Genomic DNA, 21,776 nt, shown 5'->3' with positions numbered 1-21,776 from the left:
TTCATCATGGTAAAATTAATGAACAACGATATCCACACAAAATAAATGACCACCTATATATCTGAAAGAAAATCGTAGTAGGTTTTCTAGGGACAATGAATATAAATAACTATTTAAGAATTGTAAATATAATAATTATGTCTAAAATAATTATAACCACTAATTTGACAGAAATAGTGTTTAAAGAATCACATTTTAGTGGAGCAGTATTGGTATTTCTCACTTTGTTCTTCAATAATATAATAGTTTTAATTAAAATATGTCACATTCGGTCTGATGTTGCATTCAGTCTAACTGCCAAAGATAAAAAGTTCAACATATCCTAAGCTCAAATAGGATTTAAAAGTTACACAGATATGAAAAATTCACAATTAAATTAACAAATCATTTTAAAAACATCTATTTATAATACATATATTAAATATAAGGTACTTAACTCACAAAACAAACCAAAACATTGACAAAGTTTGTGATAATTCAGCACTTTTTCTCTCCATACCTCTCTCTCCAGACCCCGGTCCAGCTCCTCCTGCCCCAGGGGTTTCGTATCCTGACCAGCTCCACTTGTTCACCTGTAGTGGTTGTCACATTTGTCCACTCCATCACACTCATGGCATGGAACTGACCAAGCTCTGGGATACCTGCAGCAAACCCATTACTACAACTATTAAAGTACTATGATTAAATCCTCCCTATGGTGTTTTGTGAAAGATTTTCAGAAAACCGCACATTTAAGGAGTACATGTGGGTCACTGTAAAATCTGTAAACTATTAACTGTTGTTGCTGCAGTCTAAAATCATTCCCAAATAGTGCTGCTATAGTTAACTAAAAATATTAAAAATCATTGCAATAAAACAAATGTTAACTGAAATAAAGTAAAATACAAATGATAAATAAACTAAATTAGAAATGTTTTTAAAGTAATAATAATGGTCAAAATAATGTAAAGTACTAAAATAAAAAATAAACATCCAGATCTATATCCAGATTGATATTTAATATGAATAATTACTGTAGTAGTATATTATTAATACTTAACTGGGCTCAGTTTTAGTGGATGTATTCATGTAATAACTGTGTCACTGTTGGAAAGTTCATTTAATTCAGCTTTAAGAAGAAAAAAGTCAGTGGTTGCTTTCCTCTCTCACCTGTGGGGGCGCTGTGGACACAGCAGCTGATGGCACATGCTCCTTCAGCTGAAGTGAGAGTTCAGATAGTCTCATCCCGTTAGGTGTGTGTTGAGTCTGGGACTCGTTGGCTGTTGTTTTTGAGACTCTGCCCCTTTAAGACTCCACCGTACTGCTATGGTTCCGCTCAAGTCCACAACTGCCTCACATACTTGCCCCTGCCCACAAACGCTCGTATGAACCATGTAACCTAGCATGAAGAACAATTACAACTTCTCAATTATTATGTTTTGCTTTAGTTCACACATTACAGTTAATACAAGTTATAGCACTTACTTGGCATAAGCTTTCTCCAAAAGTGCTACCCAGAATGCCCTGGGGCTCTGGCATCGTGAAAAGCAGAGATTGTCATTGATGCAGGGCAGTTGGTCATCCACCCGTACCTCTATCCAGCGCCCATTCTGCCAGAACTGGACACGGAACTCACCGTGGTAAAACACGGTCACCCCACAAAGGGCTGCTCTGGTGGAAATACCTGATAACAAAAACAAACACACATAAAAATACAACTTGACAACATTCAATTAAAGTTTTTAAACCACAACTGTGTTAAATTTTTTTTTTAGAATAAATCTAATGTGCAAAATATGATCAAAGCTTCTTGGTATGTAACTGGAATATTTAAAATATTTAAATCTATAATAACAGAGTGCAACAGTGATCACTCGCTTTTTCAGTGACCTTGGTTTCGAAAGCATCTTTGCCATTCATTTTTCCCATTGGGATTTTAAAAACAGTGTTTGTGAAAGAGCTAAAAGCCATGAATCAGGCCATGAATAACTGGCACTTCTCTTGTTTCGACATCTTAAGGATACATTGCTTGTTGTATTCCTCATCTGTAAGTCGCTTTGGATAAAAGTGCCTGCCAGTGAATAATTGTAAATGTAAATGTAGCTATAAAGTGAATCACAGCATTACAAACTCCTTCTCGAGACGGAAAAGTATTTGACAATTGGAGAAAAAGTCAAAGGCACAAGATTATTATTTTAAAAAATTTGCAGATTGTTGCCACTCTATTAAACATGTACTTTTCATTTCCAGTTAAAATACAACATCTTCACAAGAAATCTGCCAGTGTTCACCTTGTTCAGAAGATGCTGGTTCTTGAGTAACATGGAGCAGGCACAAAGCAACCAGCAGTCTCCCAGGATGCCTTGCTTTGGGTGGGCCTCCACAGGGTCATCAGGGAAGAGCTGAGGCTGCTTGCAGATCTCCTGTTATATACAGAAGGAAAAGCACTGTAAATTCTGCCCAACATGTGTTTGAAATCGCATCATCAGTAGGTACTACGTGAGGTTTGAAACTTCACGACCATTAAAAAAAGTATGTTCTTTATAGTATGAATGAAATTCATCATGCTGTCACTGTTATGTTGTCAGGGAGTAGTAGATCATCCAAGTAATGTTTGCTTAGTGTTTAATGAACAATAAGAATTTTTACAAACTACTCTAGCTAACCCACTAAACCCACTCAGTTCTGATAGAAGATCTTCATGTGTACTCATTGGAGTAAATATATTACCTGTGGGAATGACTGAATATTATGGTACCTGTGGGCGGAGCCATGTGACATCACCCAACAATTTGGAGAGGGGCGTGGTGTAGTCACAGAAGAGTGAGGACTCATCAGCAGGAAAGTCCGGATCCACAAACATCCCATGATGCTCACTTTCCGTCTCCATGGCAACCGGAAACCGCTTCACTTCTGATAGACAAAACACTTTTAGTAACAGAGTGATCATCTGAGCATAGTTTACAGTTTTAAAAACATCAAACAGTAACACAGAGTAAGACCGTTATCGTATCTTCATTGTCTTGTTTGTTCCAGCATGCATGTGATATTCAATTCAGTAGCCTATATCTAAAGAAAGCATACAGTTTAAAATTTCATTAATACGGCTTTTAACGGAAAAGTCACCTTCCCAGAAACCGTTTTAGTGTCAACCCTGTTCAGACATCTAACATCAAAGCGAGCATTAATATTCCATTTATCCAGACCTACCATCAGTTCAGCTGGGTTTGCTAGCACTTTAGATATACTGCCGGCGGTTTTGAATGACATGGCCAGATCGAGGCGAAGTAAAGCATCAAGTCAAAGTAAAATCCATCGACCTCGAGGTCGCTGAAACACAATCAGTACGTTAAAAGAAATAAAAACACTGCACCAAGGAAATCCATCCCAAAACCGGAAGGACGCGCGCGCCGCGGACAGCTCTGTCATCCGGGGCGGAGGAGCTGCAGCAAGCGCGCCCTCGAGCGGAACTCCTGAGAACTGCCAGCATTACAGATTTACTGTACAAATCGCATATTTCTGGTAAAGGTCTTTCCTTTCCTTTCTTTGATTTAGATTTATTTTTTTATCTTCGCTAATAAGACTTAATTTCATGGTTAATAAATGTTTAATAATAGTAAAAAAAAAACATTATTGTTGTTAATATGGGAGGCATTACTTACATAATTAGTTACATATTAAATATAATGTTAATTACATTTACTTATATCATATATTAATATAATAGGCAACTGTTTTATTTACCTAAACTTTGTAACATGTGCAGAAAACGACTACAGTGACTTCAACTATAGTCATTTTTTCCCCTGCCGTCTTAAAAATCACAGTGTGATAAATTACTTGAAGAATGACACAAAATACAATTTTATTTTCACAAGTGATAGTTAACTTGATTTTTCTTTGCTTTCTTCACATATCATGTCTCATACTTTATTTCCAGCATATGCCTACACTGACATGTTGTCCCTAGTAAACAAGTGCACTTAAAAGAAAATTGTATTGTGGCAAAATGTTTTAAAATGACGCTATAACTGAAGGGCAGTCTTACAGGCTCTACTACAGAGACACACCCTGTCTGTAAAGTACAGCCCCCTCCATACTGTATAAATAATCATCTGAGAGATGTGACAGATACAGGGGCTCTTCCACTGAGGACCTTCAGTCTGAGGTAAATTTTATAGATTTATTCAAAGTGTTTAAATACATTCAGATTATAAAATAGGATTCTGAATTACATTTACTAAATTGATTGAAATATTAATGTAATATTTATTACAAAATATTAAATCAAACAAAAGTTATTAAACTATTGACTTTATATTACCAATGATAGCAGTGTTAATATGTTCTTGAAATTTCAAATTAAAGTTAAATGTTATGTGTTTAATTCTTTGGAACATAAAATATTTTGTGGATATTACTAAGCAGCCACTCCTAAATTAATTTCCCCAAAAAGTGAGGGTCAGTGGCATTTTCAAACCACTGATCTATTTTTTGATGAGTTTCCTAACTGACGCTCAATAGAAATGCCATAATGTTAAGAACCTTAATTAAAATGTACTACTGTAATGAAGTTCTATACAGTCAATATTTTTAGTGTAAACATTAAAATAGCAGAACATTTTCCTGTTCAGTTTTTTTAAATGATAATATAAAAATCTTAGATTCAACATAAAGCTATGCCATCATTAAATTGCCTGCTTATGATCCAAGTATATTTACAGCTTATGTGTTTGATATTTAGTATTTTGTTTTTGATTAAGATTTTGCCATGGGTGCCATGAGACTCTGCTTCCTGCTCCTCTGCCTCTTCTTGGCTGGTGTCTCTTCTTTGAGAAAACTTAACAATATTCATGACTTGAAGAACATTACATATGCAAAGTCTGCACCACGTCATGGACTTCAGTTATTGTTCTGGTTTGCCCAAAACATTGTGACTGTTGATCAGAACAAGATTCTTATCCTTGATTCAAATTTTGATCTTAATAGAGGTGACTTTGGATTCCATCATTATGGCAATAGAGAGGACATTCTCCCCTCATTGAGCTCTTGGCAGAGTTACTATTCGGTTGGCAATTTAAGATCTCCCGGCGCCAATGCATTGCCAGCCTATGTGCGGAAGTATTACAGAAACACCAATGTGCCAGAAAGAAACATGGACAGGCTCATTATCTCTGTGAAACAAAATAGGCCAAACAAGATACTCAGTGTATTTATTACAGCACATGACCTTAACAAGAATGAATTTAATCCTTCTGACACTTATGAGATTGATCCTGCTCTGCTCTTGCAGATTGGAGACCCGTATAACTGCACTGTGGATGAGAGCAATGTTTCTGGTATTTACACAATACCACGCAATACAGAAGACAGAGAATATGACAGATGCCTTCAGTTTCTGACAGAGACAGGATACAGCAGCAATGACTGTAAACACAGTCCTATCAGCCGCAGAAAGAAACGCTCACCCTATTTGCAATGTAATGCATATGAAGGAATTAAACTAGAGTTAAAAGCAACTACAGAAGGTTTCTCAAAACTTCTTTGGGAGATACCTGCTGAAATTATGAAAAATTCCAAATATGTATACATTGAAATTTGCCAAAACACTCGTTCCAGTGAAACTAATGAAGTTCATACACAGGTCAGGGAACGGCTGGATATTTATGACTCATCTGGGGCTTCAGATACTTCTGTCTCCATGAATGCTGGTCTCCAACCTCGACTGCGACTGTACCCATCACTTTTTGATTTTCAGTTTACTAATCCATACATTTGGTATGGCCCAGAGTTTGATGGAGCTAACAGAGTGATTCCCGTCAGAATAAAGGGGTTTGACGCTAGTCTGCAGCTCTACACTGAAGACGGAAAAGCCTGCGCTCGACTCTACATCAAGAAAACCTTTAGCAACTGGAACAAAGTTTTTTCCCATTCATGGGTGGGGTTTTACAAGAGTTCACAAGATAAAAATGATGCCTATTCCACATATCAATATGCTGAGAAGTTTTCAAAGATTGAATACTATATCACACACAATTATGATATTTACCAGTACAGTTCCAGTTTAGCTATTGCTCATGGAGTTCAAATCCGTTTTCTGCTGGACAAAAAATATGACAAAATTTTAGCACAAACTACGCCCTGGGAGGGTGCTAAAGCATTGACAATATTGCCATCAGACTGTGGAACACAAAGTCAAGCTAAACTCTCATCAAATGTTCCTGAATTCTTTTATGGACCAGAGTATAATGATGTTGGTCTGCAGCTCTACACTGAAGACGGTAAAGCTTGTGCTCGACTTTATATCAAGAAGACCTTCACAGACTGGAAAGATTTATTTTACTACTCATGGGTGGGGTTTTACACTAGCTCACATGAGAAAAATTATGACTATTACACATATTACTATATTGTGAAGTTTGAAAAGATGGAGGAGATTGCTCATGAGAATTATGATATTTATCAGTACAAATCCAAACTGGACATTGTGCCCGGAGTACAGATCCGTTTCCTGAAAGACAAAAGTTCTGATAATGTATTAGTGAAAACTGAGCCATGGAAGAATGGTTAATGAATCCATAGAAGCTTTAAAGTAGGATAATGTTACACTAACAGTAATAATTCCTATTAACTTGACTTGAATGAGTCTTTATTACAAATATACATCAACATCTGTAACAATCTGCTGTCCATGTCCTGATAAGAATGATCAATAACACATTGTTCTAACAATATCATGCACGGTTAATTACAGATCTCTCTAATGCTTATATCTTCATTTGTTTTTAACGAACACTTATTCTAGATAAGATAATTTCTTGTTAGCAATAATCTTAAAATCCAAATTTAATTCTAATGTACAATATGCAATATAGCCTTGCTCTGTTTGTTGTATACATTTTTTTTTCCTTCTATTTTAAACAATTTTCTTCCCTATTAAAATGCATCTGATGAAAGTGAGTTGAGTCTGTGTCCTTTTTGACATTCCAATGGACAGAACAAACATACCAAAATTGAATAATGGTGGCAGTTTAAAAAAATAAAAAATATAGTTATGTAAATGCTGTATTTCAAAATTTTGGGAAATGTCACATCTGTTTTTAAAATGATTAATGTATACAATTATATTAATTACAAAATATGTTGGCCAAAGCAATCAAATATATTAATTAACTAAGTGTTCAGCACTAAGAATGAACTAACTGATAATATATTTCACCTGAATATATGTTTCTCACATCTCAGCAGTTTTGATGAATGGCTACACTATTTTTAATTTTTTCATTTCATCTGAATATCAACATTTGTGAGATTTAGTCAGTCAAAGACTCAACGTCATTAACTGAGGTTAATGAGGGTTTTGTGGACATGTAGGGGCCATATTTTACATTTTGTGCCATAACAACTAAATAAGGAAATGTTTTTATAGTTTTGTAGGTAACTTTTGTTGCTCTAGCGGTTAATAAACAGAACTGCTTGCGTCTTGCGGAAGAACATCGTAGCCAGAACTACTTCTCTCTGTTTATGTCTATGAAGAATCACAAAGGTTATGGGTTACTCCGCCGCGGTACCCCCGAAGCAATCTAAAATAGTCCGAATATAAACACTTATTATAGGTGCACCCTAGTGATTCAGGACAAGCTAAAAACACAGTTTGGAAAATGGATTCATGGTGTACTCGCTTATTATATACATTTTTCTACATTTTGAACACAAACAAAGTTACAGACCGCAGCTCTGATTGGTTGTTTTTTACCGGGAGTGATGTATTTCTGCAAATGGCAATAGGACACTGGGAGGAGCCAGAGGAGCTTGATTTTTTCACAGATTATCTGTCACATATTCTACTGTCAGGACATAATGACAGGTTTAACAAATATGTACAAAATATTTTTTTACAAAAGTTACCTACTGCAGCTTTAAGGGGGAATCTTCACCCATTTTACCCAGTTTGTGTGAAAAGTTCTATGGTTTTAACTAAAACAAAACTCTTTAAAATGGACAAAAAATATGTGTTAGCACAATCTGCCAATAACAAGTTAGTACAAACATCAGTCTGCTCTGCATTTTGATGGGAACAAGAATTCTTATATGCACAAACCCATTTGGCCACTGCATTTAGAAAACACATCTGTTTCCTGATAGACAAAGGTTATGACAATAGCCCTACTACATTAGTACAAACAGAGCCCTAGAATACTGTTTAAAATATCCTCATTAATAAATCATATTACAATAACTGATTCATATTTTTATCATTGTATGAGTTTTTGATTTTTATATATATGGTGCAATATCAGACTAGGAAGAAAATGATTTCATGACTCATTCATTAAGACAAGTGACTTGATAGTGACAGTGGTTTTAGTTTCATAATTAAAAACATAATTTATTTGTCCCCCACCATTTCATTGATGTAATTTTTTTTTTACTAAATCATTAATCTCATACAATTATTCTAGCAATTATAATGTTAAAGTACATTAATGCTACCCCTAAGCTACATTGCAAGTATATTATATTTATATAATACTTTCTCACTCCACAATGTGCTATAAAAAAAAAAAAACTTATTTTAAATTAGACTTGGAATAAACAAATTAAAAATATTCCAATTGTTCATATAGGTTTCATAACTACCACAACCACAATCGTTGAAATATGGTAATATTTAAAATATATATACTGTATAAAAAAAGAGAAAAAGGAAGACAATACAAGAAAAAAAAGATTGTTTTAAACCTTTATACAATATACATTACAGACACATCTGCTTTTAGAGAAGCTTTATGGCATGGGTGTCAGTACTTATTTAATTAAATGGTTTTATTCTTTTTTAAGTAACATAACTCAGCAGGTTAGGGTTAATGGGACACTTTCTGAGGTCAGATATAGCAGCACAGGAGTTCCACAAGGTTGTGTTTCATCGCCTGTGCTCTTTGCTTTATACACAAATGACTGCAGGAGCACATATACTAATAATTATATAATGAAATATGCTGATGATACTGTCATTTTAAGTATCTTACAAAAAGGCATGGACCTATTATCTTACCACAGTGAAATAGATATTTTTTACTCAGTGGTGTGACAAGAACTGTCTTGTGTTAAATGTAAATAAGACACAAGAAATGGTCCTTGACCCAAGAAGTGTACAGTATCTGAACATAAGCCCCTGATCATTAAAGACACAGAGATACAGCAAGTGACAGATACCTGGGGTTTTATATGGACAATGTTCTTTGTTGGAAAACACACATTGACAGTCTGTGCACACGACTTCAACAGAGGCTTTATTTTATAAGAAGGCTGAGACTGTATGGGGTGGGTACCAATATCTTGCATGTTTTTTACCAGGCCACGCTTGAAAGTCTTATTCGCTACGGAATTACAGTCTGGTTCGGAAACTGGTCTTTTCAACTGAAAAACAAATTGGCTCATATCCACAAAACAGCTATGAGAATCATAGGAATAAAAAAATATGAGCCCATACACCCAATGAGATTCAATGAGAAGAACAATAAGTATCAGTTCTGACGCCAAACATCCTCTTTTAAGCAAATACCAGACACTGCCATTGGGAAAGAGACTAAGAATGCCAATGTGTAAAACCAACACAGTCTCACTCTCTACTCGTCAAATGTCTGACGCATGGTCAAGTGATCTGGCGTCACTTTTTTGACGCACTGGGTATACCTTTGGCGTTATTTTTCAACGTGCAGGTTAGTCCGATAGACTTCTATAGAACTCAGCAGCGTTTATATTTGACGTCTTGGTTCAGCACACCGCAACTACACTGAATAAATAAAAATAAATAATAGGCTACAAATATATATATATATATATGACAGAGATCGTTTCTATCTGGCCCTCCAACTTGTTTTTGAGGTTTAAATATTCTCGCAATCTGATATTAAAGTGATCTCTGTGCCAAAGCTTAGCGCGTTCATCAGTGGTGAGTTTAACAACACTCAACTGCAGGTAAAACAGCACTCAGCGGTGAGTTTGACCAAAGCAACACTCAACTGCAGGGAAAACGGCATAAAAAGGTGAGTTTAACAACGCTCCAAGGCGCGTGCAAGTAAGCAGTTTAACCGTTTTCTTACACACCATTCTCGCTTATCGCTTATTCATAGTTCATCATCTCTATGAAATCACGTTCAAGAAGTCTCATTCAGCACACATCGCGATACTTGCCATCAGTTTCCATGTGCCACAGGGTCGGTGAGTAGATATAATTACGCTCTTTTAATGCCTGTTATAAAATTTATTCTGTCTTTATTAATCAGATTAGCGCCATATTGTTTACTCGCTGTATTATATCAGTCATCCGAGGCTGTCTTTGAGTTTCATTGCGTTTAACTAAGTGAACACACCTGCTAACTAGTGTGATTAAACCCTGTCGGTCACGTGACGTGCCATAGACTTTCAATATATTCATTTCATGTCAAAGATGTAAATTTGTAGTAAAATCATGGTAACCACGGCATGTACAATAGCAACAAATTAAATTTGAAGTTAAAACCCAGGAATGGGACATTTACCATGTTTTTACCTCAGTAACTGTAGTTCTACTATGGTATATTAATAATCAATACAACAATAAAATAATCATCAAACTAACTTTGGTTGTACAACTGTAATGGTCGTTTTTGATGTGCTTTTATATTACAGATATCACACATTTACTGTACCATGCTTTTGAAAATTTTTATGTAAATCCAAAAAAAGTAAATGAATGAAAGGACACATTTTTCCCTTCCTGCAGTTCATTCATATCAGTTTATATTTTAAATATTTTGCTCACAAAACATTATTAAAATTCTGTTTATAATTCTATTTTATTCTACCCCTCCCCCTTTCTTATTTTTATTATTATGTATTTTTTTTTTTAGCTGAAAAGATGTAAAGGAAGCAGTCATCTCTGTGGTGTTTGTGGAGAGGTTTTCCTTCAGAAATGGAGAAGACTGAAAGCTGCGGAGGCAGACATTTGCAGCAGTAAGTCTGTGTTGGTTTTACCTTTTTATCAAACTGCTGTTATAAATTGCACAGCATTTGTTGTTTCTTAAACTTTTGCACTGTCCAAATACCCACACTTGCCATCTTTGCACTTGACCAATCGATTATTTATTTGACGTATTTCCTATGTTTAGGCCAAGTGTTCGAGTGAGCATGGTGACCACAAGTGTGTGTCGAACTTTTCATCACCTGATGACAGTGGTTCCCGTTCCTGATCCTGGAGAACCCCAGCACTGCACGGTTTTGGCGTCTCTCTTATCTCACAAACACACTTTTGAGGTCTTGGAGTCTTCACTGATGAGCTGATGAGTTGAATCAGGTGTGTTTGATCAGGGAGACATCTCAAATGTGCAGTGTTGGGCTTCTCCAGGACCAGGATTGGGAGCCACTGCCTTACGGGACACACTTAAGTGTTTACAGAGATTTTTTTTTTTTTTTTTTTTTGATTATTATTCAACTTTGCATTTTAAAAGAAATTCTAATTCTCTTTTCATTAGTCCCTATTACAGAGGACAATTAAATTTTTGGGGCTTCTAATTAAGTGAAAAAAAAAGCAGTTGCAAATGATGTACAAAATAAATATACTTTTCTGTACACCAAGAAAACATGCAACACTTTGTTTTACTTCCAAATTATTCTCAGTATCTAATTATTATTATTATTATTATTATTAATAATAATATTTCACATACATTGGAAAGGTTTCCGTGAGCAGATCAATTACACTACTGATAACATTCCTTTAAGCATGTAATATATTTTTTTATAATTCATATGAATATAGCTTGCTATTATTGACTAGCTTTTAATAATAGATGCATTTAATATATAATTATACAGCATCTTTACAGAGGCTGGTTTTATGGTCTAAAAGTAGCATGTAATAATATTTCCTTCCTTTCTGTCTTTCAGGATTGTTCGCAGATAATGATGTTCTTCTCGATCATGCACAAGGACTCACCTCTTTAACTCTTTATCTTCCCAACACACACAGAAATGCTCCCTTTATCAGTGTTTAGACTTTGCAGTGCAGTTTTGTTTTAGTTCTAAGCTTATAATGAATACATTGTGACCTTCCAGCAACCCATATATTGTATACAGAACCAGTGATCAAAACAATGGTTGAAAATAGTATTTTTATATTGATAAAGCATTGTGTTCTCTTTTTCAAGCTTCATACAGTAAACTTTACTTCTGGTGCTTTTATCATAAAAAAACAAACATCAGTTCTCATCAGCAGTTTTCGTAAAGGACGTATTCATGCACAGCCATCCCCTAGTTCCAGTCATGAAGTGAATGATGTTATTGTCAGTTTTATTTCTGCAATTTTATGTAGCAGGTGTTTGTTTTCCTGAACGTTATCTTTCTTCCATTGTTCGGACAATCAGTGTTTATTTGATGCTGTGCTGATGGAGGTTTATAGATGATATTGCACACTTGACATGCATGTCTTCATGGTCTTTATTTTCTGAGTTTGAAACAGTGTGTTGTATCACTTTTTGGTCAAATAAATTCTTCAGTGTTCTCTGAAAGACTATCTGTATTTACTTTTTTTTTTAATAAAAGTATTTGCAAAGAATTTTTATTCTTCATAGTGGCAAAAACAACTTATTGACAGAGGATGCAGTGCAGTTATATGGGCAATTTGTCTTTGAATCAGTTTTTTTAACTCTGTTTTTATTGCTAGAGTTCAATTGGTAAAGAATGGCAAATCACAGAAAAACTAAAGTGAATAATTTTTATAGATTTAAAACAAAACAACATGCAATTTAAATGTTACAAGCTAATCATTTGATTAGAAAATGCACCTGTCTTTGAAAAAAAAAAAAAAGATTTAATGAGAGGAATCGGTTCGATAGAACTGCGAATGCTGGCCATGTGCTCATCAATATTGCCCAATTTTTGTCAAGCTGAAAACAATAATTAGCGCATTTGCATTATTGTTGGAGGAAGGTGTAGACGTTAATAAAACACAATCTAATAGGTAGCAAATGTTATTGATTGTTAACCAATCTATCCCTTCAGCCGAAAAACGAAAGTCATCGGTCATAAATGGATAAGGAAGCGTGACGCCGCTGCTCAGCTTTGATATCATTGGCTGTCAATGTCCCTTGTCATCGCAGGGTTGTCTGTGGTTGGACTATCCTTTAACCCATACTAAACAGCGCATCGTGTTACAGAAGAACGTTTTGCTACTATTATCACATTAGTAATATATTAAGTCAACAATTAAGGGTTGCTATGTTGAGGAAAATTACCTCTTTAGCGAGATCCTAACCCTAACCCTAATCATAACTTTGATGAACTACAAAAAACAGCCCCTAGTTTCGCCTTTCCATATATAGAACGACGGAGGCTTGTGGGTAATGTAGTTTAAATCGTTTTATTGACGAAATGAAATAAATAATATATTTAATGGAAAACTGGATATATGAATAGTTTCATTGTGTAAACCTCTATGATATAATTGAAAGACAGAGTGAAATTTGGTATTTTAGAGGGAGCAATATTTAAAATGGCTTTATGAAACATTTCCATTTATTTCTGAAAACTGTGCCCGACATTATTTTATCAGCATAGCATAAGTAAAAATTCTTCTGGTTTTCTCTTTGATTCATTAATTGGACTCTGATTTACAGCCATTTCAAATGTACAGTTTTTGGCTCTTCCGGGGGGTGCTACTGGGCCCCTGGGGGTAGAAGGGCAGTAAAACCTACATGTATGTATTCTCCTCATAATGGACAACAAACTGAGCTGAGTCACATTTATATCTGACAGTTTTCATAGACTAACCTTTTCTTATTCTTATGTCATGAGCAGTAAAGCTTTTGACAGGACATGGTGAGGCCATCTGGTGAAACATGGCAAAATTAGAAAGAAATGATTTAATAATAAAAATTATAGATTATTTATTTTATTTTTGAAGTTAACAGTAATAAATATAATGGATGAACCTGCAACAACATGCCATCATCTATTCCCCACTGTTAAGCAGTAATCAAGGACAATTTATACACATTGTGATACTTCACTTTTCCACAAGGAATAATTCATGGAGTACTCAGAATACTATATATATTAACTAATTAGCAACAATCAGTGTAAAAATGTCCTCCTCATCCCCTTATCTGGGTCCTCAGATGCTGAACATCAGTAATGTGCGTGCTCTTGGATTTAATGCAGTACAAGATCCATGTTGATCATTCCTGCTACATTCTCAGTTATCCCTCAAGTGTTTGTAACTATAAAGTAAATGGCTTTTCAAAATAATTCATCTAGTAAATCCCTTTATATAGATATATAGGCATATTTGTGATTAAATATATACAATAATAACTTTCTGGTGTATTGTTGTTCCAGATGTCATTAATGTTTAAGCAAAAAATAATCCTGGTAATTAATATGTAGTTTTTCAAGTGTAGAATAAACCCATAGTAGCCTACAGTATCTAGTAAAATTATGAATTTACCAAGAATTTTCAACACACAATATTCACCATATTAATTTTATTGAAGTAGCTTCAAGACAAACACAATTCAAGGAAAATAATAAAGGATCAAAAATTCATTAATATCATAAATTAATCAGTTCACACAGATGAGTGATGAAATGTCCTTAAAAGTAAAAATAATCCATCCAGTCAACTGTGATACAGATCATGTGATGCATATAAGACATGTGATACTGTTCCAGAAAATAATGATTCCCATCATCACATCTAAACTGGTTTCATCTCCCCATCGTGATCTTCTTCTCTCGTGTCTGGAAACTGTTTGTGGTTGATATCCAGCACTGATGTGGTGTAGCTTCTCTCAGCCAGAGGATCTCTCAGTCCTAACATCCCAGACCTGGTCAAAGTGAAACAAGTTGTTTAATTGACAGAGAGCTCAGCTTATGTTCTGTGTGATTTTAGCAGGGTGAGCAACTATGACCCTTGTAGTACTGTACACTTACCATTCTTCAAGCTGTTTTAAGACCTTTAGAGAACGTTTTTCTCTGAAGACAATTTACCACATCCTCTTCTTTCAGTCCTTTCAAGAGCATCACTTGGTCAAAACCCCCCATTTGGCTGATGAGATCATCTGTACAAATTAAAATACTGCAATAAAAATTTCATTCTGCAAGAATTAAGGCAAAGGACTTGCTCATGAGACACCCCTTAGCATGTGACAGAATTTTTTGCCTCCATAATTCATCTATTGTTGCAGTAAATGTGTCTTTTTTCCCTCTCTAATTTATCTTCAAAGTTCCTGACTTCTCTCACAAATGTGTTTTAGTGTAAGGCCTGGCTTCAAACCAATCAACTATCAATCCACAATTTATAATACAACATTTATGAAACAATGAAATAATGTAAACCACTTACATAAAACTTGTATTCTTTTATTTAAGACAAACAGTTGGTGTTTTTTTTTTTTTTTTTTTTACTTAAAGTTTAAAAATATTCCAGTCACACTTTGCCTACATGATTTAATTGTAATAGCTGTATATAATTTTTTTTTTTATTAAGAATAAAAACATAGAAAGAATAAATTACGGCTGAGATGAACAGTCCTGTGAGATAAAATCATAAAGTGCTGTAACACATAACACAGCATTGCACAGCATTGCTTCAACACACACATACCAGAGGACTTCTGTCTTTGTTTGGGCTCAAGATGGCCGTCTTCATTCCTCATGAGCAAATCATTTCCTTGGTCTTCCTTCTCTTTGGAAAAACAAGATAATCTTACTCTGTGTGCAATTAACATTGCTCATTAAACATATAATTAAGTTAATTTAAAATAAGATTCAGACCAGAGCATTTGATGAGTAAATGTTGATTCAAAAATATTTTAAACAAATGTACCTGGGAAGAGCTGATCATGGCAAGATTCGCTGAGACTCAGTAACAGCTCTTTTAGTTTTTAGGAAGGTTTGTGAGGGTTGGCTCTTAAAAGAGCTGTTGAGCTTGAACAGCATTATCTGCAAACAATCCTGTAAGACAGAAAGAAAGAAAAATATTACTACATTACATGCATCTTATACATTACTGTGCGTATGTGTGTGTGTAATTATACAGCTATATTCATATATATATAAAAAAAAAATATTACAAGCTAACAGGACTGTTATCAGTAGTGCGCAAGTCTTAATAATGCCAAAGCGCAGTGCCCTTAATGAACACTAAACCCACATTATCTCCAATACCGCTCCGGAGCTCTATACCAGGCTTAGTGTATCCCATCATGCATCAATTTTTGGAATAAATTGTGAGACCTTTTGTCGAGATCTCACAAGGGGTCACGGAAACCTTTACAATGTATGTAAAATATTAATAATAATAATAATAATAATAATAATAATAATAATTAGATATTGAAAATAATTTTTCAATTAATTTATTTTAAAATGCAAAGTTGAATGATCAAACTAAAAATCTCTGTAAACACTTAAGTGTGTCGCGTAAGGCAGTGGCTCCCAATCCTGGTCCTGGAGAAGCCCAACACTGCACATTTGAGATGTCTCCCTGATCAAACACACCTGATTCAACTCATCAGCTCATCAGTGAAGACTCCAAGACCTCAAAAGTGTGTTTGTGAGATAAGAGAGACGCCAAAACCGTGCAGTGCTGGGGTTCTCCAGGATCAGGAACGGGAACCACTGTCATCAGGTCATGAAAAGTTCGACACACACTTGTGGTCACCATGCTCACTCGAACACTTGGCCTAAACATAGGAAATACATCAAATAAATAATCGATTGGTCAAGTGCAAAGATGGTAAGTGTGGGTATTTGGACAGTGCAAAAAAATGCTGTGCAATTTATAACAGCAGTTTGATAAAAAGGTAAAACCAACACAGACTTACTGCTGCAAATGTCTGCCTCCGCAGCTTTTTGTCTTCTCCATTTCTGAAGGAAAACCTCTCCACAAACACCACAGGGATGACTGCTTCCTTTACATCTTTTCAGCTAAAAAAAAATACATAATAATAAAAATAAGAAAGGGGGAGGGGTAGAATAAAATAGAATTATAAACAGAATTTTAATAATGTTTTGTGAGCAAAATATTTAAAATATAAACTGATATGAATGAACTGCAGGAAGGGAAAAATGTTTCCTTTTATTTATTTACTTTTTTTGGATTTACATAAAAAGGTATCAAAAGCATGACACAGTAAATGTGTGATATCTGTAATATAAAAGCACATCAAAAACGACCATTACAGTTGTACAACCAAAGTTAGTTTGATGATTATTTTATTGTTGTATTGATTATTAATATACCATAGTAGAACTACAGTTACTGAGGTAAAAACATGGTAAATGTCCCGTTCCTGGGTTTTAACTTCAAATTTAATTTGTTGCTATTGTACATGCCGTGGTTACCATGATTTTACTACAAATTTACATCTTTGACATGAAATGAATATATTGAAAGTCTATGGCACGTCACGTGACCGACAGGGTTTAATCACACTAGTTAGCAGGTGTGTTCACTTAGTTAAACGCAATGAAACTCAAAGACAGCCTCGGATGACTGATATAATACAGCGAGTAAACAATATGGCGCTAATCTGATTAATAAAGACAGAATAAATTTTATAACAGGCATTAAAAGAGCGTAATTATATCTACTCACCGACCCTGTGGCACATGGAAACTGATGGCAAGTATCGCGATGTGTGCTGAATGAGACTTCTTGAACGTGATTTCATAGAGATGATGAACTATGAATAAGCGATAAGCGAAATTGGTTGTAAGAAAACGGTTAAACTGCTTACTTGCACGCGCCTTGGAGCGTTGTTAAACTCACCTTTTATGTCGTTTTCCCTGCAGTTGAGTGTTGCTTTGGTCAAACTCACCGCTGAGTGCTGTTTTACCTGCAGTTGAGTGTTGTTAAACTCACCACTGATGAACGCGCTAAGCTTTGGCACAGAGATCACTTTGATATCAGATTGCGAGAATATTTAAACCCTTAAAAACAAGTTGGAGGGCCAGATAAAAACGATCTCTGTCATATATAATTTTTTTTGTAGCCTATTATTTTTTTATATTTATTCAGTGTAGTTGCGGTGTGCTGAACCAAGACGTCAAATTTAAACGCTGCTGAGTTCTATAGAAGTCTATCGGACTAACCTGCACGTTGAAAAATAACGCCAAAGGTATACCCAGTGCGTCAAAAAAGTGACGCCAGATCACTTGACCATGCGTCAGACATTTGACGAGTAGAGAGTGAGACTGTGTTGGTAAAACTAATAGACTGAAGCTTTCATTTGTTCCTGCCTCGATAAAAATGCTGAATTCCACCAAAAATAATGCCCATATAACATATTAGAACCTTGTCTTTTGCATTATATATGTATTTTATATATCAGACTCATACATTGTACTTTATTCTATTTTTATTATTAATATTATTATTGTCTGTTTAGAGAACAACACTGTAGCACTTTGCCCAAGACAAATTTCCCTTCGGGGACAAATAAAGTTAATCCTTAAACTTATCCTTATCACTCAACAAATGGACAAATGTATAATTTTACTTTTTAAAGGAAAATGTGCCATGTTCTAAACCACAGAATCTTCTTTGACACTTGACATGAAAAACTGTTCACATACTGTGTGTATTGTGAGATCTTGCACAAGCTCCATTTCATGCCAAGGGTTTTTATTTACCCTGTCGGGTTTGTACAAATGGCTTACAAATCATTCAGTGAAGAGTATTTTTACATGCTCAGTATTTTTTTGTTCCTCTTTCATAAAAACAAGGATGTACAGTGTGATATTTTTTTATATATGAAACTGCTGACAACAGCTCACCAGTTTTGACCTGTCATCCTGCAGGTTGTGTTCAGTCTCACCCATTACAGCTATTTAACATCTGTGGGAAAGATACAGGTTAAAGACCTTTTTGATACTAAAAGCAATGACATAGACTACTGTTGCAGAACCTTGCCGTTTCTAAATAAAGGAAATGACATTAAAGGTTATGGATGTTTGCAAACATGATGACTTTATAGCAGCACTCATGAATCATGAATGCCCCAAGTTCAGGGTAAAGAGTTCATAATCAATCCTCATCTTCCAACTTCTCTTTTTACATTTACGATTTTTCGAAGCTGTAAATAAGACAAAGATTAAAGTATGCTTAAAATACTATTTCTACTTAAAAATGTGATGTTTAATTCAACATCTTACTTGCCATTTCTTTGTAATTAATTGTGAAATTTGCTAGCAATTTCTGAATGTTTTTGTTGTTGCTGCAGTAATAATTCTACAAATTATTATGTTACTTCCTATAAGGTAATCAAATAATGTACAATTATTGTGTTGTAATCACAATTATTGTGTGTCTGAATTGCAGAAACCTGTCTGAATTTTATTATTATTATTATTTATTTTTTGCATGACTGGTTGATTATAGCAAATGCTAAAGTTAAGTCAACTGATGCTTTGCAATCACTAAATAAATTGAATATTCCAATATTTAAAAACAAACAAACAAACAAAAAATAAATAAAACATTAAAGGTTATATGTGTATTTTAGAGCTGTGGTTTGGTATACTGGCATGTTGGCACATACTGCCACCTGTTGTCTACTGCTTTCCTCACAAACTTTTGTCTGCCAAAAGGGTTAAAAACATTTCCGTTTGGCCCAGGTTTATGGAATTACATTTTGTTCAATAAAAATTAATGTAACTTTATAAAACTGAACGTAACTTTTTCAGAAACTATCAAAAATATGCCATTACAAAAGAAGTAAAACACAATAAAAAAAAGAACTCCATCACACAAATTTAACAGGCCCTTCAAATATGCTTCATCCTTCGTTAATGTTTTTCAAAGGTTTGTTTTCGCTAATCGTGGCTTCTGAATGCATTGCCACAGATTTCACTTATGCTTCGCTGTTTTTCGTTAGTGTTTTGACACAAACTTCTCGTGGGGACGGGCTTAACAGTGATCTACTCTGACTGGATTGTGAGCTTTTGATGGACAGGTGATCTCTGACCGGGAAGTACAGACGTCACTCTTGCGTTGATTAAATCTGGCCTCTACCGCAAAAAAATCTTTTTCCCAGACAAAGTGAAAGAAATTTATTTTAAGCTCATACACAAGTTCTACCCTGTAAAGAAGTTTATACAAAGATTTAAATCTGACATTGATCTTACATGATCTTTTTGTTCGAGTTCTGAAGAAACTGTACACTTATTTTGCTCATTTCACTCCAGTCAGACACTTTGGAATGATATTGGTGTGTTTGTCAAGTGTAAGATTTTGCCAGGCTTCTCAGTACATATGAAAAACATTATATTTGGGTATTATTACTCTGACCCCACAAACGAAAATATCAGTTTCGTTATTTATTAAATTGTTTTCCTAAACAAATTTCACATTCACAAATGCAAATTCTCCAACTGAAAACCTGTCTTCTCTGTGTTCCTAAAAGAAATGGGAAATTATTTGAATGTAATCTCAGTATCTGCTAATAAGAAAGCTATAAGGACTGTTAGAATTTGCTCTACCTTTGATCTCCTTGTGTAATTTTGTTTAGATTTTGGACCTCTTTTCTTTAGTTCTATTTTATTCTTTATTTTTTATTTTTTGTGATTGATTTTATGTGATGTATGTTTATACTTTTGTATGTTTTTGTTCACTGCATTAATAAAAAAGAAAAAAGAAAAAAAAAGCTCTCGTGGTTATTTGTACGCAATAGTCATGCCTTGTATTACTAAATATGTAAATAATATTAGACCTTCGATCATCTCAGTCTGTAAAGATGAGCTCTCAGGAGAGACACAGAGCAGCGTAATCTTCCTCCTCCACTTGTCCTTCAAGGCAGCTTGAAGTAAGCTTGTGTTGCTGAAGTAACATCGATACAGGTTTTTCATGTTACAGTGTGCAACAGTTTGTTGCGGGTTATTATTGTCATTCAGTAACACAAGCTTATTTCAAGCTGCCTTGAAGGACAAGATCTCGAAGGTCAAATATTAATTACATATTTAGTAATACAAATCAACTCAAGAGCTTTCCAATATGCGTGCCACTGAGTGATGTCTGTACTTCCCGGTCAGAGATCACCTGTCCATCAAAAGCTCACTATCCAACCAGAGTAGATCACTGTTAAGCTCGTCCCCACGAGAAGTTTGTGTAAAAACCATTGACTGTATAAAAATATGGACGTAGTGCCAATGACATCACCCGTAGACTCCTGATGTGTTTTTTTGAAGCCAAAAGGTGGATAAAAACATTAACAAAGAATGAAGCATATTTGAGGAGCCTGTTAAATTTGTGCAATGGAGTTGATTTTTTCATTTTCATTGTGTTTTTCTACTTTTCTAATGGCATATATTTGATAGTTTCTGAAAAAGTTATGTTCAGTTTAATAAAGTTTCGTTCATTTTTATTGAAGCAAATCTATGACATACATTGTTCGTGTTGTGCGCTTGTTTAGACCCTTGTTGTGATAAAGATTAAAATGTGTTCAGCTGAATTCAATTTAATTTTTTCTGAGGGGTATAAAAAAGGTTAGTATACTGCGGTAGTTCACCCAAATAGCAAAATAAGGTAAGTAATAACTTACCCTCATATTGTTTTCAAAGCCATGAGACCTCCATTTATCTTTTGAACACAATTTAAGATATTTTAGATTTAGTGAGAGAGCTCTCAGTCCCTCCATTGAAGCTTTGTGAACGTTATACATTGTCTATTCTTCCGTGTCTGTTGTGAGAGAGAATTAAAAACAAAGCAGTTTGTGATATCCAATTTCGCGAAAAAAAATCATTCGATGTAATCG

The 21,776-nt window shown here is 34.7% G+C and overlaps 1 protein-coding gene and 1 pseudogene across 1 annotated transcript; one reads left to right on the top strand and one right to left on the bottom strand.

Moving 5' to 3' along the window:
• Positions 1 to 477: 477 nt before the first annotated feature.
• Positions 478 to 3,463, bottom strand: LOC113070023 (calpain-10-like; annotated as a pseudogene).
• Positions 3,464 to 4,037: 574 nt separating this feature from the next.
• On the top strand, positions 4,038 to 6,555 carry LOC113070021 (uncharacterized). The gene is made up of 2 exons (XM_026243179.1): positions 4,038 to 4,147; positions 4,743 to 6,555. Exon 2 carries the CDS (start codon positions 4,751 to 4,753, stop codon positions 6,548 to 6,550), a length of 1,800 nt encoding a protein of 599 aa, XP_026098964.1. The 5' UTR covers positions 4,038 to 4,147; positions 4,743 to 4,750; the 3' UTR covers positions 6,551 to 6,555.
• The last annotated feature ends 15,221 nt before the right edge of the window (positions 6,556 to 21,776 follow it).

Source organism: Carassius auratus, unplaced genomic scaffold, assembly GCF_003368295.1.
Source record: "Carassius auratus strain Wakin unplaced genomic scaffold, ASM336829v1 scaf_tig00002779, whole genome shotgun sequence".
NCBI lineage: Eukaryota > Metazoa > Chordata > Actinopteri > Cypriniformes > Cyprinidae > Carassius > Carassius auratus.
This window is presented reverse-complemented; position numbering and strand designations above follow the sequence as displayed.

Excerpts from the sequence above, each read along its gene's own strand:
- LOC113070021 (XM_026243179.1), top strand. The coding sequence starts at position 4,751 with ATGGGTGCCATGAGACTCTGCTTCCTGCTCCTCTGCCTCTTCTTGGCT.